We start from the raw sequence: 22414 nt of genomic DNA, 5'->3' as shown, positions 1-22414 counted from the left end.
GTGACGACGAGCGACGCGTGGAGCCGGGCGGGAGGACGCAGGATCGCCTGGTGTGACAGGTAAGTAGCGACCCCCGACCGCTGCTATGTCGCTGGTGAGATCTGCCTGTGTGGCAGCTCACTAGCGACCACTTAGCGATGTACCTGCGATCCTGACCGCGTCATATCGCTGGTCGGGATCGCTGGTACATCGCTGAGTGTGACAGTACCTTTAGTCTGCGTGCTACCTGGCTTTCATTCTTTTTGGTACAGATACGATATGGATAGACAGATATGGATAAATAGAGCCGATTTCTAATCTGCTTTTGCTATTGAAAACATTATCTCTGAGCTCAAAAACCTTTCAGGTGATGCAGTTTTTTAAAAAGCTGATCTGCTTTTGCAGCTGAAAAAAGTATCCTCAAAAAACGCAGCAAAAATGCTGTGTGTGAATGTAGCCTTAGGTCAGGAATATAACAGCCATTTATAGGACATTTCATAACTTTCCCAAATTCCTATGAAAAAATATTCAGCACATTCTGCATTGAATTACTGTACCCAATTTATTATATATTTTAGGAGTCGGACCATTTTATACCGATTCCGACTCCACAGCCCTGGATTAATTCCCGGCGGCGGATGACCAGGCCTCCTGGATGGCCCCCAGCCCCTGCACCGCACACACCGTCCTGCTCCACCGTGCACACACTGGCAGCACACCACCGCATCGGTGACCGGGGTGATGAAGATGGCAGGCTGCAGCCTCGAGTCCAGCGCAGGTAGCTTACACTGGGAAGTGGCGCGTGTAGCGCTCGGTGACTCCAGATACCCAATAGCACTGCCGCAGGTATCAGTGCACGGGGGACGCCGGGGTCCGCTCAGTCACCGTGCAGTAGTGAGTGCACGTATCAGTGCGCGGTATCCGGCGGGTGGGGCTAGGAAGCAGAGCAAGAGTCCTCCTCCGTGGTTTTGACAACTTGCCCGCTGGCGCCGCTGCAACAAAGTACCGGATTGCGGCTCTGGATCTCCCCGTTACGGGGAACTGGCTGCCTTTTTTTTTAACAATCGGTTCCACTGAACTGGGGAGAATCGGCTGAATCCCACCCGTTTATACGTGTTCTCTACCAATGCTGCAGCGTTACAGTGCTCACATCCATCCGCTCTGGTTGCTGCTGCCTGTGGTTCGGGCACCGGTATCCCTTTAGAAGCAGCGTACACACTTGGGCCACATTCACACGCTCTTTATGTGCTCAGTATTTTACCTCCGTATTTATAAGCCGAAACCAGGGGAGGAGCAAGCAGAGGAAAAGTATAATAGAAACCCGGCTCCACTTCTGGATTTATCACCCACTCCGGGTCTTGGCTTCCAAATACTGAGGTAAAAAACTGACCAAATACTGATCGTGTAAACACGGCCTCATCGCTGCAGTGATTGCACCTGGGTTTCCCCACACAGCCCTGTGTCCTACAGAGACGGCGGGGTGTTGGCGGTTGCTATTGGAAACAGGTCCATTCCTTCCATGGCTCCGTATGTGGCACACATGACACGTGGTGCGCTGGCCGCCGGGCTGTGGAGGAACTAGCCGCGATCTGCTACTAGTGTGCCAGCGGCCATGCAGGCAGTGATGCGCGGCTGCCCTGTACCGGTAACCGTTTATTATGGCGGCACACACGTTATTATCCCTGAGCCGCCCGGAACGACACCAGGAGCAGTCGCCTCCTCCGACGGTTACACGAACTTAGTGGGAAGAGAACGTTCATTATGGATCTCGCGAGATTAAGCTGCACAGCAGCCAATCATAGATCGGGTTCTGGGTCCTCGACCAATCATCTAGGCCTGCGGGCGGGACTTGCCGGGGAGCAAGCTAGATTGTTCTGGAAGCGCCGGCCCCTGTCTCTTGCGATCGCGGCGTGCAGGGAAGGCCGGGGCTTGGTCATTGTGTGCCGCGCTGTCTCCGCTCTCCTCTCCTGAGCCCCCGCTGCACCACAATGGCGGCCGTGAAAGCCCTCAACCCGAAAGCCGAGGTCGCCCGGGCCCATGCGGCCCTCGCCGTTAACATCAGTGCGGCCCGCGGGCTCCAGGATGTGCTGCGGACCAACCTCGGGCCTAAGGGCACCATGAAGATGTAAGAGCCCCGTGCTGTGCGCTACCCGTGTATGAGCGGACGGCCGGCGCTGCCTGGTAACGTGGGATGTGTATATGCTGTGCGGTGTCCGCCGCGGGCTCCATGTGCCGGGCTGTGCGGTGTCCTCCGCGGGCTCCGTGTGCCGGGCTGTGCGGTGTCCTCCGCGGGCTCCGTGTGCCGGGCTGTGCGGTGTCCTCCGCGGGCTCCGTGCGCCGGGCTGTGCGGTGTCCGCCGCGGGCTCCGTGCGCCGGGCTGTGCGGTGTCCGCCGCGGGCTCCGTGCGCCGGGCTGTGCGGTGTCCGCCGCGGGCTCCGTGCGCCGGGCTGTGCGGTGTCCGCCGCGGGCTCCGTGCGCCGGGCTGTGCGGTGTCCGCCGCGGGCTCCGTGCGCCGGGCTGTGCGGTGTCCGCCGCGGGCTCCGTGCGCCGGGCTGTGCGGTGTCCGCCGCGGGCTCCGTGCGCCGGGCTGTGCGGTGTCCTCCGCGGGCTCCGTGTGCCGGGCTGTGCGGTGTCCTCCGCGGGCTCCGTGTGCCGGGCTGTGCGGTGTCCGCCGCGGGCTCCGTGTGCCGGGCTGTGCGGTGTCCGCCGCGGGCTCCGTGTGCCGGGCTGTGCGGTGTCCTCCGCGGGCTCCGTGCGCCGGGCCGTGCGGTGTCCTCCGCGGGGCTCCGTGCGCCGGGCCGTGCGGTGTCATCCGCGGGGCTCCGTGCGCCGGGCCGTGCGGTGTCCGCCGCGGGGCTCCGTGCGCCGGGCCGTGCGGTGTCCGCCGCGGGTTTCCGTGCGCCGGGCCGTGCGGTGTCCGCCGCGGGTTTCCGTGCGCCGGGCCGTGCGGTGTCCGCCGCGGGTTTCCGTGCGCCGGGCCGTGCGGTGTCCGCCGCGGGTTTCCGTGCGCCGGGCCGTGCGGTGTCCGCCGCGGGCTCCCGTGCGGTGTCCTCCGCGGGCTCCCGTGCGCCGGGCTGTGCGGTGTCCGCCGCGGGCCCCGCCATGTATGCTGATGGCTGTGCTTGTGTTCGGGCCTGGGGCTCTCGCTTCCCCTTACTGAGCATTGGCCCCGTCAGTCCATTCTCTGATCCCACATCATTGTAGGGTGGTGGTAGGTGGGCCGCTCTGTAGGAAGCCATGCTGTAGCCCATTATAGATGGCTGCTGATCCATTCTGAGTCCATCTGTCACAGGCTGTTAGAGTTCCCTCCCAAAACCTCAGCTCCTGTTTGGATAAGTCGCCTATAGTTCCCTGTACTGCTCAGATCTGTGCACCGCCGTACAGTGACACCCCAATGATCCTGAGAATGGAGGATCCAAAGTCCCTTGTGGCTATTGCATATGTGCTGTCCTGTCGGGAGGGAATGGAACCGTGGTGGCCCGCACTTGTTACCAGACTTTGAGGTCTGTTGTCCTGGTCATTGGGGTCCGACCACTTGTACCCCAGTGATCACTTATCCCGTGGTAGGTGATCTGTTAGATTCTGACTGTTCTTGTCTGACTCTGAGTTCTCTGGAGCAGGTTGGTCTCTGGAGCTGGAGATATCAAGCTCACGAAGGACGGAAATGTCCTGCTCCATGAAATGGTACGTATGTGGGTGGGTAATGGGCACACGAGTGTGGCTAAAGTGATGTGATAAATGAGCAGTAAACATCTTTTGGGGATTTTTCTTTTTTAGCAAATCCAGCATCCAACAGCCTCCTTAATTGCAAAAGTAGCCACCGCACAAGACGACATTACAGGAGACGGGACGACCTCCAACGTGCTGATCATTGGGGAGCTGCTAAAGCAGGCGGACCTCTACATATCCGAGGTACCCGGGAGCTGAACGGGACATTGGACAGCTAGGAAGTGTAGAGGGGTCATTCTTACAGTGAACCTGCTGACTGAGAGCAGCGTATGACCATGGAGCGCCCTGAGCCTGTGGATATGTAGTCCCAGAGTAATATGTCCTGTACACTATTTTTTAAATGGCGTTTTCGACTTTTAGAGCAGTGCACCCCAAGTGTTACATGTCAGGAAAAACAACAAGATCAGAGAGTACGCCGCCTCAGCGGGTCCACATGCAGTGCCTTCAACATCTCACATCACTGCTGCAGCCAATCAATGAGCTCAGCAACTCTGCAGAGATAGTGTGCACAACCAGCTTAAAGGGTTTGTCCACTACTAGGTCAGCCCCTTCTCAATCCCTACCTCTTGTAAAATAACACTTAAACTTACTTTCGACTCTTGCTCTCCCGGGGATCATGTGACGTTGTTATGCGATCCCCAAGTCCAGTTGTCACTGGCTTCACACTCCTTGGGACAAATTGCATATATATGTAGGAAGTGAGACCCCTCTCACTCGCCCCCCCATCCAGGGTTGGGGAGAGTGAAGCCAGCCCTGATTGGCCGCAGGGATCGTGTAACATAATGCCACACAATCCCTGGGAGAGCCAGTGCTGGCACCGAAGGTAAGTGTTATTATTTTAAAAGGGGAAACACGGGTTGTCCTAGTAGTGGACAAACCCTTTAACCTTTCTGCATCAGTGATGTCACCACTGCATCTATAACAGATACCAGAGCTTTGGCGCAGGATTGGGGGAAGTTGCATACTATCTGTGTCTATTTAACATAATGAACAACTTTTGGGGTTCACTTTTCTAAAAGTAGAAAACCCCATTCCGACATCGGGCGTACATTTACGCCGATGTCTGACTCCTTCCCTTTGATGTGGGCTCCGGCAGTGAACCCACATCTTTCCCGGGACATGTCAGCTGTTTTGAACAGCTGACATGTGCTCGCAATAGCCACGGGTGGAATCGTGATCCACCCATGGCTATTAACTAGTTAAATACCGCAGACAGCGGCATTTAACAAGCTCTTCCTGCAGTCGCGCTAGAAATGTGCACACCGGTGACGCCATCATGTGATCGCGGGTCACCGGTGTGTTGGCATGACGACCTGAGGTCTCCTGGAGACCTCTATAGTTGTCAGTTCCAGCTTGCTGTGAGTGCCACCCAGTGGTGAGTGCTCATAGCAAGTGAGTATATCTGCTATATAGAGGCAATCTGAGCAGCGCCTCTATGTAGCAGAGCCGATCAGGTTGTGGCAGCTTCTTGTCTCCCATGGAGACTATTGAAGCATGCCAATAGTAAAAAAAAAAAAAAAAAAATGTTTTAAAAGCTATAAAAGTTCAAATCGCCTCATTCAAAATAAAACAATTAAAATCGTACACATATTTGGTATCACCGCATTCAGAATTGCCCGAGCTGTCAAAAAAAAACAAACGTTAACCTGATCTCTAAACTGCATAGCGAGAAAAAGTCAAAACCCCAGAATTACGTGTTTTTTTGGTCACCGCGACATTGCATTAAAATGCAATAACGGGTGATTAAAAGATCGTATCTGCACCAAAATGGTATCATTAAAAGTCAGCTCGGCATGCAAAACATAAGCCCTCACCCAACCCAAGATCATGAAAAATGGAGACCCTACGAGTATAAGAAAATGGCGCAATTTATTTATTTTTTTTCCTTTTTTTTACAAAGTTTGGATTTTTTTTCACCACTTAGATAAAAACAGAACCTAAACATATTTGGGGTCTATGAACTTATAATGACCTGGAGAATCATGATGGCCGGTCAGTTTTAGCATTTAGTGAACCCTAGTAAAAAAAAAAAAAAAAAAGTGTGGGATTGTACTTTTTTGCAATTTTTTTCCCCTTTTCTGTACACTACATGGTAAAACCAATGGTGTCATTCAAAAGTACAACTTGTCCCACAAAACAAGGCCTCACATGGCCATATTGATGGAAAAATAAAAAAGTTATGGCTGTGGGAAGAAGGGGAGCGAAAACGCAAAGCCGAAAAAACTATGGGGGTTAATAGTAGGCAAATTAAATTAGCCCTATGATTGCATATATAGCGACCTCTATCTGAATCCAGTTCTTTCATTTATTTTCATTGTGTGTTTTAAGGGTCTTCACCCAAGAATTGTCACTGAAGGATTCGAAGCAGCCAAAGAGAAAGCACTTAAAGTCTTAGACGAGGTGAAGGTATCTAAAGAAATGGACAGAGAAACGCTCATTAATGTGGCCAGGACCTCGCTGCGCACCAAAGTCCACGCCGAGCTGGCTGATGTACTGACAGAGGTAACTATATCCCTCCATGTTCTGGCTCCTCACACCCGGCTGTGAGTCTCTGTTGTGACTCAGCTCATCACTGTCTGTTCTGAACTTGCCTGACCGGATCCTGCTTTTTAGGCTGTTGTGGACTCTGTTTTGGCCATAAGACAACCCAACGAGCCAATTGACTTGTACATGGTGGAAATTATGGAGATGAAGCATAAGACAGAAAGTGACACAACGTAAGTAGTATTCATATTTCCTATGTACTATAAGTTAAAGGGATTGTCCGTTAGCAAAATTATCATTTTTAGGCATAAATGGAGGAATACTGACCCAGTGCGTCCTGTTCCAGAAGTTGCTACAGCTTGTACATGGCTGCAGCCGTCAGATGATTAAGTAAGAGAGCACCTGACATTTCTGTCACCAGACCACTGCAGGCAATTAGACTGCAGCGGTGCTGTGACTTCTAAGTGGGTGGTTACTGCCTTCAGGGCCAGAGCAGACCAACCTGTTATGTGCTGAAAGGTGAGTATAATTTTTAAAGGGATCCAGTCACCATGGAAACCGCTATTAACTTGCATATATATGGTTAAAAAGAGGTTTCCACTACTTTAGGATAGGTCATCAATGCCAGATAGATGGGGTTGTGACACCCGGCACCCCCCGCCGGTCAGCTGTTCTCGATGTTGCTCAATATTGCTCAGTTAGGCTAGGTTCACATTGCATTAGGGGCATTCGTTTAACGGATCCATTAAACAGATGCGCTAACGCTGATGCACATCTTTTGTGCCCTAGCGCTAACGGTATGCGCTAACGCATGGTAGCATTTCGCTAAACCCTACACACCTGAAAACGCTGCAGACCGTGTTCGAGGGTGCGTCATAGAGTAACGCATGCCGATATCTGCATGCTTTAGGATGCGTTACTATAATTGCGGCCAATGGGTGCATTAACGCACCCGTTACATAGCGTTAGTGCCGCTATATAATGGATGTGCTCAACGCATGGCCCCTAACGCAATGTGGACCAAACAGCTGCACAGCGCAGTACCATCTACTGTAGAGTGGCCACGGATGGGTGCTGCACGTCTGCCCCCTATTGATTTGAATAGGGGGCGGATGTGCAGTACCTGGCAACTTTAATCTGCAGGAAAACAGCATTACAAGGCTGGCCGGCCACCTTACTGAAAAAGCCGCAGGGAGAAAATGAATTTGACTCCATGCTGTGAGCGGCTGCCATACGCATGCCCTGGCACTTTGGTTCACAGCCGGCTCTAAGCACTCTTGTGACTGGAAGACGACAGCTCCCCGGGAGGAGGAAAGTTAATTTTCTCTCTTTAGTTGCACTTTCCGTAAGGCAGCTGGTTGGCATTTAACACTGTTTATCTGCAGAATAACTAATCGGTATTTTCTGATTCCCTTTTAATTAAGCCATGTCTTAAAAAAAAAAAAAATGTTGGGCAATCCCTTTAAACATCTAATAATCCAGTTTTTATTTTTAAAGCACCACTCGTTTTTTTTTTTGTTTTTTTTTTGTTTTATTGCAGTGCTGGAGTGGTGCTACTAATGTAAGGTCCCTGCACCTAATATTATAATCCCCACCCGCCGTCTTCAGCTTTTCCCGGCCATGCGCCACCATCTTGTGACTGCGAACGTCTGACTGACCGGAAGTTAGAGATGGCTGTCACAAGCGCTCAGTGCAAGTCTATGGTAAAGAATGAGGCTCCTAGACTTGCACTGGGAACTGACCTGGTCTCCCAGCAAATACTGGGGCGATCACCCAGGTCACAAACTAATGGAGGCCCACCGGAGTAGTGCTGGTAAGTATGAGTAGGGGCAGGGAACTTGGTAGCACCACTACAGTGCTGCAGTACGAAAAAATGCTGGAGTGGTGCTTTTAATTTGGGGTGGGTGAAAGGTCCGTTTAAAGAATGGTCCACTGCATGGATGAATTCTGCATTGCCTTGTGGTAGGTTATGCAGTCAGACACCATGCTAAAGTAAACCGCATGTGTGCTTTGCTATTTGGCGTTCCCTTTTTGGCAGCGTATCGGCACAACTGTGAACACTTTCAGTAACACAGGATTATTAATGAGGATTATTACTTCATGTACTGTGTCCCTGAGAACGTCCTAATTCCTTCTAGGTTAATAAGAGGACTTGTGCTTGATCATGGGGCTCGTCATCCTGACATGAAGAAGAGGATTGAGGATGCTTATATTCTCACCTGTAATGTGTCGCTGGAGTATGAGAAAACGTATGTATGTGTGGGTTTGTTTTCTAAATTGCAAGGATCTTCTGGAAATTCTATGAAATAAATTCCTACTGACCATTTAGGACAGCTCGGCCTTCTCATTCCCAGGGTTTGATCTAGTTTGATGTCTTTACCACTGTAATCCAGCATATAGAAGCCAGTGATTTCCCTTTTGCGGTTGAGGAGATGAATATAAATGGAACATTTAAGTAATGATCTGTTAGGACCCAGAATAGAGACTGGTGGGTTCTTAAAACTTGTGACTTTGATGTCCAGGTCACAGTAGGAAAGGAAGCTGAGCTACAGAGTTTTCTTACTCCTGGTGGGTCATGAACAGAGTAGAGGACCTCTGATGTATGTTTTCATCACCTTCCGTTAAGGATTATGTGAAGCCTTCCCAGGGCCTGAGCCGGTGTCATACCAGGCAGATACCGGCTGTGTTAAATAGCTGGCATCTGTCTGTAACAGCGGCGACAGGAGCTTCCTCTGGTCACTGCAGTTTCACCACTTGGATGCCACTGTCAATCTCTTGACAGCATCTGCATGACTTGATTCCCAAAGCACTTTGGGCCCCGTGACGCAATGAAAGGCTTCATTGGAGAACCACGATTTCACTATGTACTGCAATACAAGGGCATTGGTAGTTTGTTATAAAAGATCAAGTCCTCAAGGAGGAGTAAAGAATTAAAAAAAAAAAAATTTAAATTGCCCCACTTTTCCACCTTCAAAAATAAATATGCATTTGGTATCATATTGTCTAAAAAAAAAAAAAAAAAAAGTCCAATCTAAGATGATATAAAATTATTTAGACCGTATATTAAACGCCCCCAAAAATTGTTGACGTGCGTTCAAAAAAATCAATGTGCACACCTGACGGGGCCACTTAGGTTCTCCTTGGTGCTGGCAGTGTTTTTCCTGAAGCCGCTTTGTTGACTGTTCGGCCGATGTTTCTTTGTGATGGCTCTGCTGTGTCAAAGAAGAATCTTTCTACGTTTCAACCACTTCCACTTTCCAAACCCTGAAGCAGCTAGAAAATGTCACAAAAGACGGGAGAGTGCACAGCAATGTCGTTTTTACACTGCTGTGCGCCATGTACCTTTGTACTGTGAGTGGTGGCTGCAAGCGCACCTCCGCGCTTTCATGGCTCGCTCCGCACATATGCGCTGCAGGGCGCGCTGTCCGAGTGCCAGGCTGTGCTTACAGGCCGCTCACAGTATAGTGAATTGAGGTGACTGTTGCTGCTATGTATACACCACTCCAGTAACTGAAATCCAGCAGCTCCCAGGAAAAAAATAACTTTATCTCCCAGTAGCCGCACTTTGAGTGAGGCATCATTGAGATGTCACACACAGAAAATGTAAAAATGGATATTGAGCTTTCATTCACTTTTCTTTGTTTTTTGCTCACACAGTGAAGTCAATTCTGGATTTTTCTACAAAAGTGCAGAGGAGCGGGAAAAATTAGTCAAAGCCGAGAGGAAATTTATTGAGGAGAGGGTAAAAAAAATCGTAGCCCTGAAGGAAACAGTATGTGGAGATTCCGGCAAAGGCTTCATAGTGATAAACCAGAAGGTGAGGTTCCCCAAGTATTGCTTTGTCCCCGTGGGCCTGCACAAGGAACACCCAAGTGTGATTGGTAGCACCCTTGGCTTCTATCTTGTGCTAGAGCGAGCCTGTTCTTTTTCCTCTGCTGCTGGTGAACTTATTTGCTGGTATGTATTCAGGAGAACAGTACACGCTGAGCCTCTGCGTGGTAAGGGCCTGCTCAGCGAGCGCAGTACACGGGTCCCATACCGCAGCATGCGCTATTATCCATGATTCAGAGGAGACCTTGCTATATATGTCCGAGTGCGCATAAAAAATAAAATCAGATCCCATTCATGTTATCAGTATATCACATATCTTGCTATTAACATAAAATTTACACCAAATAATTTTCTGACTACTGATGTATAAAACCCAAAGCCACATGGATGTTAAATACAGACAAACCGATTACAATCTGAAAGAAAATAGTCCTTTTTTTTTTATTCTTTCATCTGTGCCTGGCCTAATACTGCTTTCTTCACTCAGCCCTTGTTGTATGCCTACAACCCCGATTCCAGCCATAAATTAATTGTAGGCTAATGTACAATGATGTATGAGAACCTAGGCTAATGTACAATGATGTATGAGAACCTTGTTCTAACAAGTTTCCTGCCCTGTAGGGAATCGACCCATTTTCATTGGATGCCCTCGCTAAGGAAGGGATTGTAGCTCTCCGCAGAGCAAAGAGGAGAAATATGGAAAGGTGGGTGTCCTTCTCGTCTTCTGTCCGGTGTGACCGCCGTATGTGTATCACTTGGAGCCTAACTGCTGCCCTTTCCTAGGCTTACCCTCGCATGTGGTGGCAATGCCATGAACTCTGTGGATGATCTCACCCCTGAGTGCTTGGGACATGCTGGTCTTGTTTATGAGTACACTATGGTGAGTGGGGGAAGCTAGATATTCTTGTATGTGTCTTTGTACAGTTTTCCTTCTGTAATGTTGACATGGCTTTCATTTTTAGGGTGAGGAGAAGTTTACATTTATAGAACAATGTGAAAATCCACGTTCTGTCACCCTGCTGGTCAAGGGGCCAAATAAACACACACTCACACAAATCAAAGACGCCATCAGAGATGGCCTGCGGGCGGTGAAAAATGCCATAGAGGATGGTGAGTTGAAATAAGGGGTAAATCCACTTTATTTACACTTTAATGCTCATTGTTCCATTTTATGACGCTGCTTTTTTCTGTTTCATAGTCAATTTATATTATGGATAATTTAATGCTGTTTACCAAGACCGTAGATGGAATACATTTTGCTGAACTTAATTGGTAAATGCAACTGGTATGCAGTGTTTAGAATTATGAAACTTCCAGACCAGTTGCATTTACCATATGCTAATCTATTCATACGGACAGTAGATTCAGATGGGTAAAAATCTAGCCTGTTCTTAAAAGTGTATTGCCATCTCAAGTTCCTATCCCAGTATGTAATATCAGCAAGTACCTCTGCTTAGAAATGTATAGTTCTTCTGATAAGCTATGTCGGTTACCCCATGTAAAGGGCATTGCAGTAGCTTTAGGTATCCATGGTTACGACCACTGTCACGGAGTGGTTGTGACCATGGATACCTAAGCTACTGCAAATCCCTGCACATGGGGTAAGTGACATAGCTTATCAGAAGAACTATACTACATTTCTAATGGGAGGTATTCGCTGATATTATTATTACAGCAACTACAAATTGAGAGAGATTCTTGGAGATGGGAAAACCCCTCTTACATCACATTCTACCATCCATTAAATGTATCTCACTGAAAAGCTATATTTTTCCATGAACTATAATGGAACCTGTCATTCTTGCTGTCCGATCCACAGGCAGCCTGAGTGAACACACAGCTGTGATCATACAGCCTGGCTCTGTGGTTCAAGCAGCATGCATCTGAGTGGTTTCCTTCAACATGATCAGTCACATGTACATTTGTGCAGGAAGGCATTAACGCTGCGAATGGCTGTCACAGGATTGTAACGTGTGATTCCTAAGGCTTAGATGGGTGCGCAACAGCAGAATGTTTGTAATGAAATGTTCCTCTTTCTGCCCTTAGGCTGTGTTGTGCCAGGCGCAGGGGCTCTGGAAGTGGCGATTGCTGATGCTCTTGTCAAGCACAAGCCTAATGTGAAAGGCAGAGCTCAGCTGGGTGTGCAGGCCTTTGCTGATTCTCTCCTCATCATTCCCAAGGTAAAGCTATTAACAATTTTTAACTTTTTTTTTTTTTCTTTCCTCCTACCTTTGATACTCTTAATATTCTGATTCCGAGGTGCCACAAATCTTACTCTGGTCAGGCAGATGTAAGTAATGGCACAACTCATCATGAATTAGACAGACCGCCATGCCTCGTCCTGCCCTTTCTAAGCTCATTTTGATGGAGCTGGTTGAAAACTCGAGGTCACAGAATTTTTGCACAGCATTGTGTTGTGCAAAGAATGTGGTATAAAATACTTTGAATTGGAGCCTTCAGGTGTAATTTGCCTTGATATGTGATTGCTAAAGGGTCGGTTTCCATACTTTGCTTCGGACAGTGACCGGAGAAGAGGTGCCACTCATGTACCTTTCTTTCCCTTGCAGGTTCTTGCTCAGAACTCTGGATATGACCCTCAAGAAACATTAGTAAAACTTCAGACAGAATATGCAGAATCAGGACAGCTCATTGGTGTGGACCTAAATTCGGGTACCTTTCGCTTACATTTTTACGTTATCCTTTAACTACAGAGGATTTTTACACCTTGACTGGATTTCTGACTGCAGCGCTACTTATCTCTGGTGTACAATAGTTTTTAAATGATTATTTTTAAAAAAAAAAAAAGCATGACTAAAAGGGAATCTGTCAGTAGGTTTCTGCTACCTCATCCGAGAGCAGCCTGATGTAAGCAAAGAGGAGCTGAATCGAACGATGTATCACCTAGATCAGTGTTCCCCAACTCCAGTCCTCAAGGCCCACCAACAGGTCATGGTTTCAGGATTTCCTTAGTATTGCTCAGGTGATAATTGCATCGTATGTGCAATACAAAGGAAATCCTGAAACCATGACCTGTTGGTGGGCCTTGAGGACTGGAGTTGGGGAACACTGACCTAGATTACAGAGTGCAGCTGTTCTCAGACAATCAGAGCATTTAGATTTGGCAGTGAAGCAGAGCTGAGAAATCTAACCCCGCCCACACCAGGCTCTATATACTATGTCTATAGACAGTACTCTGCCTGTCACAGGAGAGGGGGCGTGTCAGACTAGCATGCACTGCTGCTAGTCCCAGCAATGATAAGCTCCTGGTGCTAAAACAATCACTGCATGCAAGTGGCATGGCCTTGATAAGAGAGGCGTTGTTGATCTGTGGTTTAACCCCTACCTCATGCTGTCATCAGATTACATGGCAAAATCCTGCTGACAGATTCCACTTAAAAAAATAGCATGAAACACTTTTTTTCATTATGAGCGTCCTTCTTTTCTCTTTTCTTTCTAGCATGTTTTATAGACTACCATCAATCTGGGGCTGCTTTTTTAATTAATAAGTAGAGACTGGTGATTTTTTTTACGAAATATTCAGTACCAAAGCCTCACAGAAGTAACCCTTATGTGCCCCAAGCTTCTGCACTGTGGGATCCCAGCATGCAAAGTGAAATCGCTCAACCCAACGGGGCTGTTCTCGCGCTTTCCACTAACTTACAAAGTCACTAAACGGTGTGTTACCATTGGAACCAGCTTGTTACAGTGCGCGGCAGCACTGGGCTATTGTGAAGCAAGAGATCTCGCTCACTGCAAGAGGGGCCGCAGAAGGTTTTTTTCAGGACCCTACTCTGCATGCTGAGGTGTCACAACCTGGGACTTCAGGCCTGACTTTGCTATACAGCTGAGCCCTTTCAGAAGGGGAATTTTAGGCGGCTTCGTTGGTTTTGATGCTAGATTATAGTTTAAAAATCACAATCCGGTTGCAAGATCAGCATACCGGCTCCCTTCCTCCTATCCTGTCTAATCTGTATTAGAAATCTTGCCATTGTCATACTGACCACTGGGGCTATTTTAATGTTTCTGATAAGAAATTATAAAAGCAATTAAACACAAATAACGCACAGCACAAATCTTAAACAGTTGGTTATTTCTGGTTTGAAAACCGCAGTAAAACCCTGTAACTAGTCTTAATTTTACATGACCAAAGTTTTGGTTTATCAGTTTCAGCAAAGTGACAAGTTATCAAGTTCCCTCCAGTATATTGTAAATTTCAGAGAATCGTGTACACTAATGAGAAGTATTTTATTTAAAGGACGTTTGTCTGACTAATGACTGTCTCACATCGACCTAATAATTTCTAGAACTTTTTAAGTCTACTAGTTTTTTTGGGGTTCATAAAGATATTCTCTTTGACTTTGCACAGAGAATACTCAAGTGGGCTTCTTTGCTCCCTTGGTCTTAGTTCTGTGCTATATCAATGTCTGTTCTTTTTCCTCTGCATCGGAAGATCGCGTTCTTCTACATGTATTCAGGAGAACAGCACATAGCATGCTTATCTTATTGTTACTAGGCGGCTTGTCTGCAGTGGGAGCTGGTTATGTAAAATAAACGCTATTAACCTGTGGATATAGGTATGTTAACCCCTTTCCGACATCGGGCGTGTAAATGTACACCGATGTCGGACTCCCTCCCTTTGATGTGGGCTCTGGCGGTGAGCCCACATCTTCTCTGGCACATGTTGGCTATTTTGAACAGCTGACATGTGCCTCTAAGCCACAGGTGAAATCTAAATCCACGTGCGGCTGACTCTGACAGCGGCATTTAACTTGCACTTTCGGCAAGCGTGCCAGAAATCCTGCCCATTGGTGACCCCATCACGTGATTGTGGGTCACTGATGGGTTGGCATGACAACCAGAGGTCTCCTGCAGACCTCTGGTTGTCACTGCCGGATTGGTATGGGCGCTGCCCAGTGGTCGGTGCTCATAGCAAGTGAGCAATTCTGCTACATACAGGCGATCTGATCATCACCTGTATGTAGTCGAGCCGATCGGGTTATGACTATTAAAGCGTGCCAAAAGTTGAAAAAACAATTAAAAAGAAAATCAGACATACAGATATTTGGTAACGCAACTTTCAGAATCGCCCCATCTATGAATATAAAAAAAGGATTAACCTGATTGCTGAACAGCGTAATGAGAAAAAGATCAAAATGCTTTAACAAACTTTGGATTTTTCTTCACCACTTAAATAGAAAGGAATCTAGACATGTTTGTCTATGAACTCATAATGACATGGAGAATCATAATGGCAGGTCAGTTTAAGCATTTAGTGAACCTAGTAAAAAAAAAAAAGTGTGAGATTGCACTTTTTTTTTTGCAATTTCAACGCACTTGGAATTTTTTTCCTGTTTTTGAGTATGCGACATGGTGGTAAAACCAATGGTGTCATTCAAAAGTACAACTTGTCCTGCAAAAAGCAATACCTCCCATGGCCATATTGACCGAAAGCTAAAAAGGTAATGGCTCTGGGAAGAAGGGGGGCAAAAGTGAAAATGCAAAACCAAAAATTGCTCTGGTCGTTAAGAGGTTAATGGTGTGTTAAACGTGTGGCTGCTACACTGAATGCCTGGCTTAGCAGAAGGAAGTTCACTTTATTCCTCCTGGTAGTTTCCAGCTTCCAGTCAGAGGTAGCCGGCATGGCTTCAGTCACCTCTCGGTACACAGTGAGTGGTAGTGGTAAACACAACTCTGCACTGACTGACAGCCGGCTGCTTCTGTACTGATGCACTGCTGAGCCGATTGGGCTGGCTGTTAGTGCTGGGGGTGTGGTTACAACTACCACCCGCTATGTACTGAGCGGTGACTGAAGCCTCACCTTTGTGGCTGGGAGGGATAGAGTTCATTTCCTCCCAATAGCTGGGCAGTGTGGCAGCTGCACAGCTTTAGAACACTATTAGTCTGTCTGCAGTTTAGTAGCATTTGGGGACATGATGGGTTTTAAAGGTAACCTATGTACATCCAAATGTAGAATTCTCTTCAGTTGTGATCGCTCTTACTTCTCCCCCACCCTTCACACACTTTCACTGTGTAGGAGCTCAACATGTGTATAATAGGGAAATGTATTGACCAGATGAGATTTTTCTTTTTCAGACAGACCAAGTGTCTGTGTGAAAAATAAATTTCAGTATGCACTGTGCTCTTATTGGTCTTGGATGAGTCTATGGGTGTGCATTTTTATCTGATGATAAATACGGATGCCACATGGATGAAAATTGTCCGATTTTTGTGGATGAAAGGCTTGTCTGTCCTTGGCCTAAGGCCAAGTTTGGTTTGATCTGCAAAATGCAAACTAGGGGGCAGAAAATGAAGAAAGGTATAAAGATTACAGATGGAAACTTAATACCACTTTATTAACTAAAGGTAACTAACCAACATATGTAAAACTCGCTTTTCTTAAGTCAGAGGTGTCCATAGTCTTTAAAAAGGTCATCCAAAGGCAAAGTAAATTTCCTAAATCCATGTCGATTTGATACCATAACCTAAACTAATTTCTGATATATTTGCAATAAAAATTCCGTACTGTTCCCCAACCACACTAACTGCTATTCTATATTTTTTCCTACTTCCTTTCTGATGACGCTGCGTTTGATAATCACCGGGCATGCTGGGATACACAAAGCGTCATCAGGTGGCAGAGGCTTCAGTCACTGTCGCAGTCTGTGCCCCCTCCTTGGAATGAAGCATTATCAGTGATGCTTGTATCCAGGCTGGGGCTAGTCCTCTTGCGCTTTGCCCAGTGACAGAGCGTTCTATATTGCCAGCTCAGATCAGTAGTAAGGAGTTGGCGAGCTTGATTGCAATACATGGCTTGCAGAGATAATTGACGTCACTTGTGGGGATGGCGCTGGTCTCTACAAGCCAGGTATTGTGATACTGCTGTTAACGATTCCTTACTACTGATCTGAACGCAGTCATTGTGCACAGTGTACTGGGACTAGACCTGCCTCTGAGATGAACATCTCTGGTGACCATTCATTTTAGAGAGGGGGCAAGGTCTCTAGCAGTGACTGCAGCCTCTGCCTCCTGATATTTCATTTGCGTACCCCAGCATGCACTGGTATACTCAAGCATCATCAGGGAAAAAAATAGCAGTTGGTGTAACTTGAGGAACGGTAGGGAATTTTTAATGCAAATAAACAGTATTACAAATTAGTTTGGATTATGGCATCAAAGAGAGAGGGATTTAGGAAGAAATGTAATTAGCCTTCTGATCACCCCTTTAAATACTGGTTATCGTTTCTGAAGTGTCATGATACCTAATCTACCCATGAAGTGTAATGTCCTTGTACAAGTATTATACAAGTATTTGGGTTTTTCCTCAACTGTAGGTGAACCAATGGTGTCATCAGAGGCAGGAATCTGGGACAATTACAGTGTTAAGAAACAGCTTCTTCATTCCTGGTGAGTCTATTCATCTGTGTCATCCAGAGTAGATTCAAACTACTTTAGGTGCTGCCTCATAGTCTTTCACGCATAGACATTAGTGTCCTTGGTCCGGACTATCTTAAAAGGGAACCTCTCGCTTGATTTTACTCCCTTACTAGGTGTACATAGCCCAAAATGTAATTGAAAGACAGTGGCAGTACCTGGTACTTGTAGGTGGCTCAAGTTTAGGCCTCACCTTCATTTCTGGGTTTCATTGACTTTTGGTGTAGAGTTTAGCAACAGATTTCACTGCAGATTCAGCAGCGAAAATGCCACAATAAGTGCCCAGTGTGACTACCCTATAATAAGTGTTCATACCTTGTACACCCCATTCCTACACTAGATTATTCTCAGTATGTCATGTTGCCTGTTGGTCTACCATTTTCCATCACTGACCTCATGCCTTCTTTTCTTTCCTAGCACTGTTATTGCAAGCAATATCCTGCTGGTGGACGAGATTATGAGAGCAGGAATGTCCTCTCTGAAAGGATGAAGTTGAAGCTCTCCAATTCCTATGCCCTTACTGGTTCGCTGAACCGACGGCTTCAATTAATTTCACTTAAAACTGTAAAACGATAGCACCTATTGAAATTCATTTGATTTAACTTTCAGAATTTATTTATTTCAGTTTTTTATGGCACTGAAGTGTACAAGTCTTTGTACTCAATAAAAAGAATAAGCGTTCTCTTCACTCCTTGTATGCTTACCCTCCTCCTCAGTTTGCCTGAGCAAGGCTAGTCTGCTTTATTCTATGTATGTGGGTACCAGGAACCGTAATGGAGCTTTCTGCATATACCATTCAGGTTGTTAGAAGGATTGTTGGTTAGAAAAATCTTACAATATATCAGTGGTGTGCACTAATTTGTGACACATACCCATCAGTGTTTACCCCACCAAAATAAAAAAATCAGCAAAGCATAGAATTACACTATGGTACGGATGGAAAAAATCACCCATTTGGGACCGTAACTCGAGAGCCTGAGCACCATTGCCTGTGGTGTAGCATGCCACTATTGGATTGTGTTGCAAGTGTACGTTAACCATAAACCTATTGTATTAAGTTATTGTGTTAAGTTCCTGAATGCAATCAACTCTTTCCAGGCTGGGAGACTTCTGGTATTCAAATTCTCAATTTTTCTCCAATAACTCTCTACGACAGCACCACAGGAGGATGTCACCCCACCATAATAAGGACATGAAACAGAGGTCAAATGGCCCCTTCCACTTTCCCTTGCCGGTTTTTTCCTGTCTCTATTGGGTGAAGAGGTCATCCTGCGGTGCTCCGTGCTGGCAGCAGACACTGCTTTTAAAAGTACCTGGATAGCCAGGCAGCGGAGACCAACTGCTCCTATCTCCTTAGACTTCCTGTCCAGTCTGCACCTTAGGCTAAAGTCTGGAGGGTATCAGGCTGGAGGTCTCTGAGCTTTCCAGCCTGTCTCTTCTTCCTCCTCATGGTGCAGGACCTTGCAACCGGCTAGCGTTGAATGCCGGACGCTTCTATCGCTTCTGGCTGCATCCCTCGCTAAAGCACATATATGCTGTGTGCCCGGTCACCAGAAGTGACATCAGATGCCCGGTGCCTTTTTTGACATCTTTTCCGGTTTACTTAACATGCTGTAACACACAAATGTTGACTGTCACTGGGGAATCTGTTGCAGATAACCACCGGTGATCACTTGGGCATCCCCTTGCTTTCACAGCTAGACAAAACGGAGTCCCTCTGAGAGGAAGGCGCTTTGTCCAGTCACCTATATAAGAGCCCCGGACAGAAAAGCCCTAAAGTAGAACTAATCCTTATACATGGAGGGTTTAAGTTCGTCCCACTACACATCTGTAGAGCCCAGCCAATCTTCCCTGGCTTTTTTCTCCCAATGCACTCTATCATTTCAAAGGCTAAGAAAAAGGAAGCTTATCCAAGAAGAAGAAATGGACCATGACTCTCAAGAGATGTCCATACTTAAAGAATTTCTGGAAGAGTGTGAACCAGAAGTTGTTGAGGATAATAAAAATGGGCATTAGACCTACCGGTAATTGTGTTTCCAGGAGTCCATCTTGATAGCACCAGGGAGGACGTCCTTCGCCTCCTTGCAGAGACAGGAAGAGCACACGAGTTTCAAAACATTCTCCACCCACATTCCCTCAGTATTTTTCCAAGTACCACACCGTGGATGATGCAACTGAACACTTTATTTACAGAATCATATTATGACATAATTAATTTGGGAAGGGAACTATCCATGCTGTCAGGATGGACTCCTGGAAACATAATTACCGGTAAGTCTAATGCCTATTTTCCAGGACGTCCTTCCTGACAGTGCCAGGGAGAATACTAAAGTATCCCCTTAGGGTGGGATGACTGCCGGGAGAACCATTCTCCCGAAAGCAGTCTGCTGGTTAGACAACACATCCAATTTGTAATGTTTACAGAATGTGTCCAACCTGGACCAGGTTGCAGCCTTAGGCTAGTTTCACATTAGCGTTTTTTAGCGCAGTGCTTTGTGCGCAATAGAAATGCATGCAAAAAACGCATCATGTGTTTTGCATGCATTTGCTTTTTTTAGGCGCATGTGTTTTAACCAGTTTGTAGACATGTTAACTCTTAAAACGCACGCGATTTTAAACAGGCGTGCGTATGTCCAGTTCCCGTAGACTGTAATGTGATGTTTTTTGCGCATTCCGTGTGCATGCGTTTTTTTGACACAGGTTGGACGGACCATAAATGCAACAGGTTGTGTCCGGCGCACCTAGGCGCACACCACAAAAAGCGCATGTGCACGAAAACGCGTGCAAACGCTAGAACATGCGCCCCCATGTGAAACATAGGTGAGCATGGCGTATGCACATTGATGCGCTGCGCTGAAAAAACGTTAGTGTGAAACCAGCCTTACAGATTTGGTTTACCGAAGCCCCTGCCCTTTCTGCCCCGGAAACTGATAATGCTTGTGTTGAGTGAGCTTTTCAACCTTCTGTGGGGGGACCCCCTGAGAGATATAGGCCGAATTGATTAGTGACGTTATCCATCTCGCGGTGGAGGATTTTGAGGCCGCCTTCCCTCTATTTTTTTTCCCCAAAAAGTATAAATAGGTTATGGTCCCGTCTCCAACCCTGCGTGACCTTGATGTAATCAATAACTGCCTGGGGTACATCTAATTTGTGCAGGGCCCTCTATCATTTTAGGGGTTCTCGCAAAATGAGGGCAAGACTATCTCCTGGTTTAGGTTTTGGACTGATGCAATCTTGGGCAAAAAGGTGGGATCTAGTCTCATGATTATTCGATCCTCCCAGATTCGGAGATATGGATCTCGGATGGATAGAGCCTGTATCTCGCTTATACGCTTTGCTGTGGTGATAGCCACTAGGAATGCTACCTTCATTGTTTGATGTGAAATGAGCATCTCCTGGTTCTGGATAAAGGGATCTGAGCAAAGAGACTGAAGGACAAGACTAAGATCCCATGGGGGGACTGACCTCCTGATTGTGGGGTGTAAACGCTGAGTTGCCCTGATAAGGCCCCTTTCACACTTCAGTTTTTTGCAACCAGTCACAATCCGCCAGGTTTTGAAAAAAAACGGATCCTCAATTTTTTTTTGAGGATCCGTTTTTTCCCCATTGACTTGCATTAATGGCGGATTGTGACGGATGGCTGTCCGTTTCATCCGTTTTTTTGAGGATCCGCCAAAAGTTGCTGTCCGTCACCATCCTCAATGATTTCAAAACGGAGCTTGCAACGTTTTTTTTTCTGGCGGATCCTCCAGAGACTAATTTAACCCGAAATTCTTTCTGGTTGCCGGACAAAATGAAGGAAAAAAAAATTCTCTATCTCTCTCTCTCTATCTCTCTCTCTATCTCTCTCTCTATCTCTAATCTCTAATCTCGCCACCCGTTACAACCAAGGTAGGCAGAAGAGCATCTCTGAACGCACAGTGCGTCGAACTTTGAGGCAGATGGGCTACAGCAGCAGAAGACCACACTGGGTACCACTCTTCTCAGCTAAGAACAGGAAACTGAGGCTACAATTTGCACAAGCTCATCGAAATTGGACAGTAGAAGATTGGAAAAACATTGCCTGGTCTGATGAGTCTCGATTTCTGCTGCGACATTCGGATGGTAGGGTCAGAATTTGGCGTAAACAACATGAAAGCATGGATCCATCCTGCCTTGTATCAACGGTTCAGGCTGGTGGTGGTGGTGTCATGGTGTGGGGAATTTTTTCTGGGCACTCTTTGGGCCCCTTGGTACCAATTGAGCATCGTTGCAACGCCACAGCCTACCTGAGTATTGTTGCTGACCATGTCCATCCCTTTATGACCACAATGTACCCAACATCTGATGGCTACTTTCAGCAGGATAATGCGCCATGTCATAAAGCTCGAATCATCTCAGATTGGTTTCTTGAACATGACAATGAGTTTACTGTACTCAAATGGCCTCCTCAGTCACCAGATCTCAATCCAATAGAGCATCTTTGGGATGTGGTGGAACAGGAGATTCGCATCAGGGATGTGCAGCCGACAAATCTGCGCCAACTGTGTGATGCCATCATGTCAATATGGTCCAAAATCTCTGAGGAATGCTTCCAGCACCTTGTTGAATCTCTGCCACGAAGAATTGAGGCAGTTCTGAAGGCAAAAGGGGGTCCAACCCCTTACTAGCATGGTGTACCTAATAAAGTGGCCAGTGAGTGTATATATATCTATATATATCCATATATCTATATCTATATATATATATATCTATATATATATCTATATATCTCTATATCTATATATCTCTATATATATATATCTCTATATATATATATCTCTATATATATCTCTATATATATATATCTCTATATATATATATCTCTATATATATATATCTCTATATATACTGTATATATCTCTATATATATACAGTGCCTACAAGTAGTATTCAACCCCCTGCAGATTTAGCAGGTTTACACATTCGGAATTAACTTGGC

The 22414-nt window shown here is 46.5% G+C and overlaps 1 protein-coding gene and 2 non-coding genes across 3 annotated transcripts; all 3 read left to right on the top strand.

The window, feature by feature from the left end:
- Window positions 1–1828: 1828 nt before the first annotated feature.
- Window positions 1829–18142, top strand: LOC141069424 (T-complex protein 1 subunit zeta). The gene is made up of 14 exons (XM_073558949.1): window positions 1829–2104; window positions 3600–3663; window positions 3757–3891; window positions 6037–6210; window positions 6322–6425; window positions 8331–8441; window positions 9850–10009; window positions 10645–10727; window positions 10807–10903; window positions 10986–11133; window positions 12070–12203; window positions 12591–12693; window positions 17355–17427; window positions 17872–18142. The coding sequence occupies exons 1-14, from the start codon at window positions 1968–1970 to the stop codon at window positions 17942–17944; spliced, it is 1596 nt and encodes a 531-aa protein (XP_073415050.1). The 5' UTR covers window positions 1829–1967; the 3' UTR covers window positions 17945–18142.
- LOC141069437 (small nucleolar RNA SNORA15) lies at window positions 8127–8255 on the top strand. The gene has a single exon (XR_012226569.1). It is a non-coding gene; the product is annotated as a small nucleolar RNA SNORA15 (small nucleolar RNA).
- Window positions 14382–14513, top strand: LOC141069438 (small nucleolar RNA SNORA22). The gene has a single exon (XR_012226570.1). It is a non-coding gene; the product is annotated as a small nucleolar RNA SNORA22 (small nucleolar RNA).
- Window positions 18143–22414: the final 4272 nt, after the last annotated feature.

Source organism: Dendrobates tinctorius, unplaced genomic scaffold, assembly GCF_039654945.1.
Source record: "Dendrobates tinctorius isolate UK_male_01 unplaced genomic scaffold, ASM3965494v1 ptg000263l, whole genome shotgun sequence".
NCBI lineage: Eukaryota > Metazoa > Chordata > Amphibia > Anura > Dendrobatidae > Dendrobates > Dendrobates tinctorius.
This window is presented reverse-complemented; position numbering and strand designations above follow the sequence as displayed.

Bases quoted from the DNA above. Each gene is read 5' to 3' on its own strand.
- LOC141069424 (XM_073558949.1), top strand. From the start codon at position 1,968: ATGGCGGCCGTGAAAGCCCTCAACCCGAAAGCCGAGGTCGCCCGGGCC. The intron at 11,134-12,069 runs GTGAGTTGAAAT...TTCTGCCCTTAG, and splicing joins GAAAAATGCCATAGAGGATG to GCTGTGTTGTGCCAGGCGCA. The intron at 17,428-17,871 runs GTGAGTCTATTC...TTTCTTTCCTAG, and splicing joins AAACAGCTTCTTCATTCCTG to CACTGTTATTGCAAGCAATA.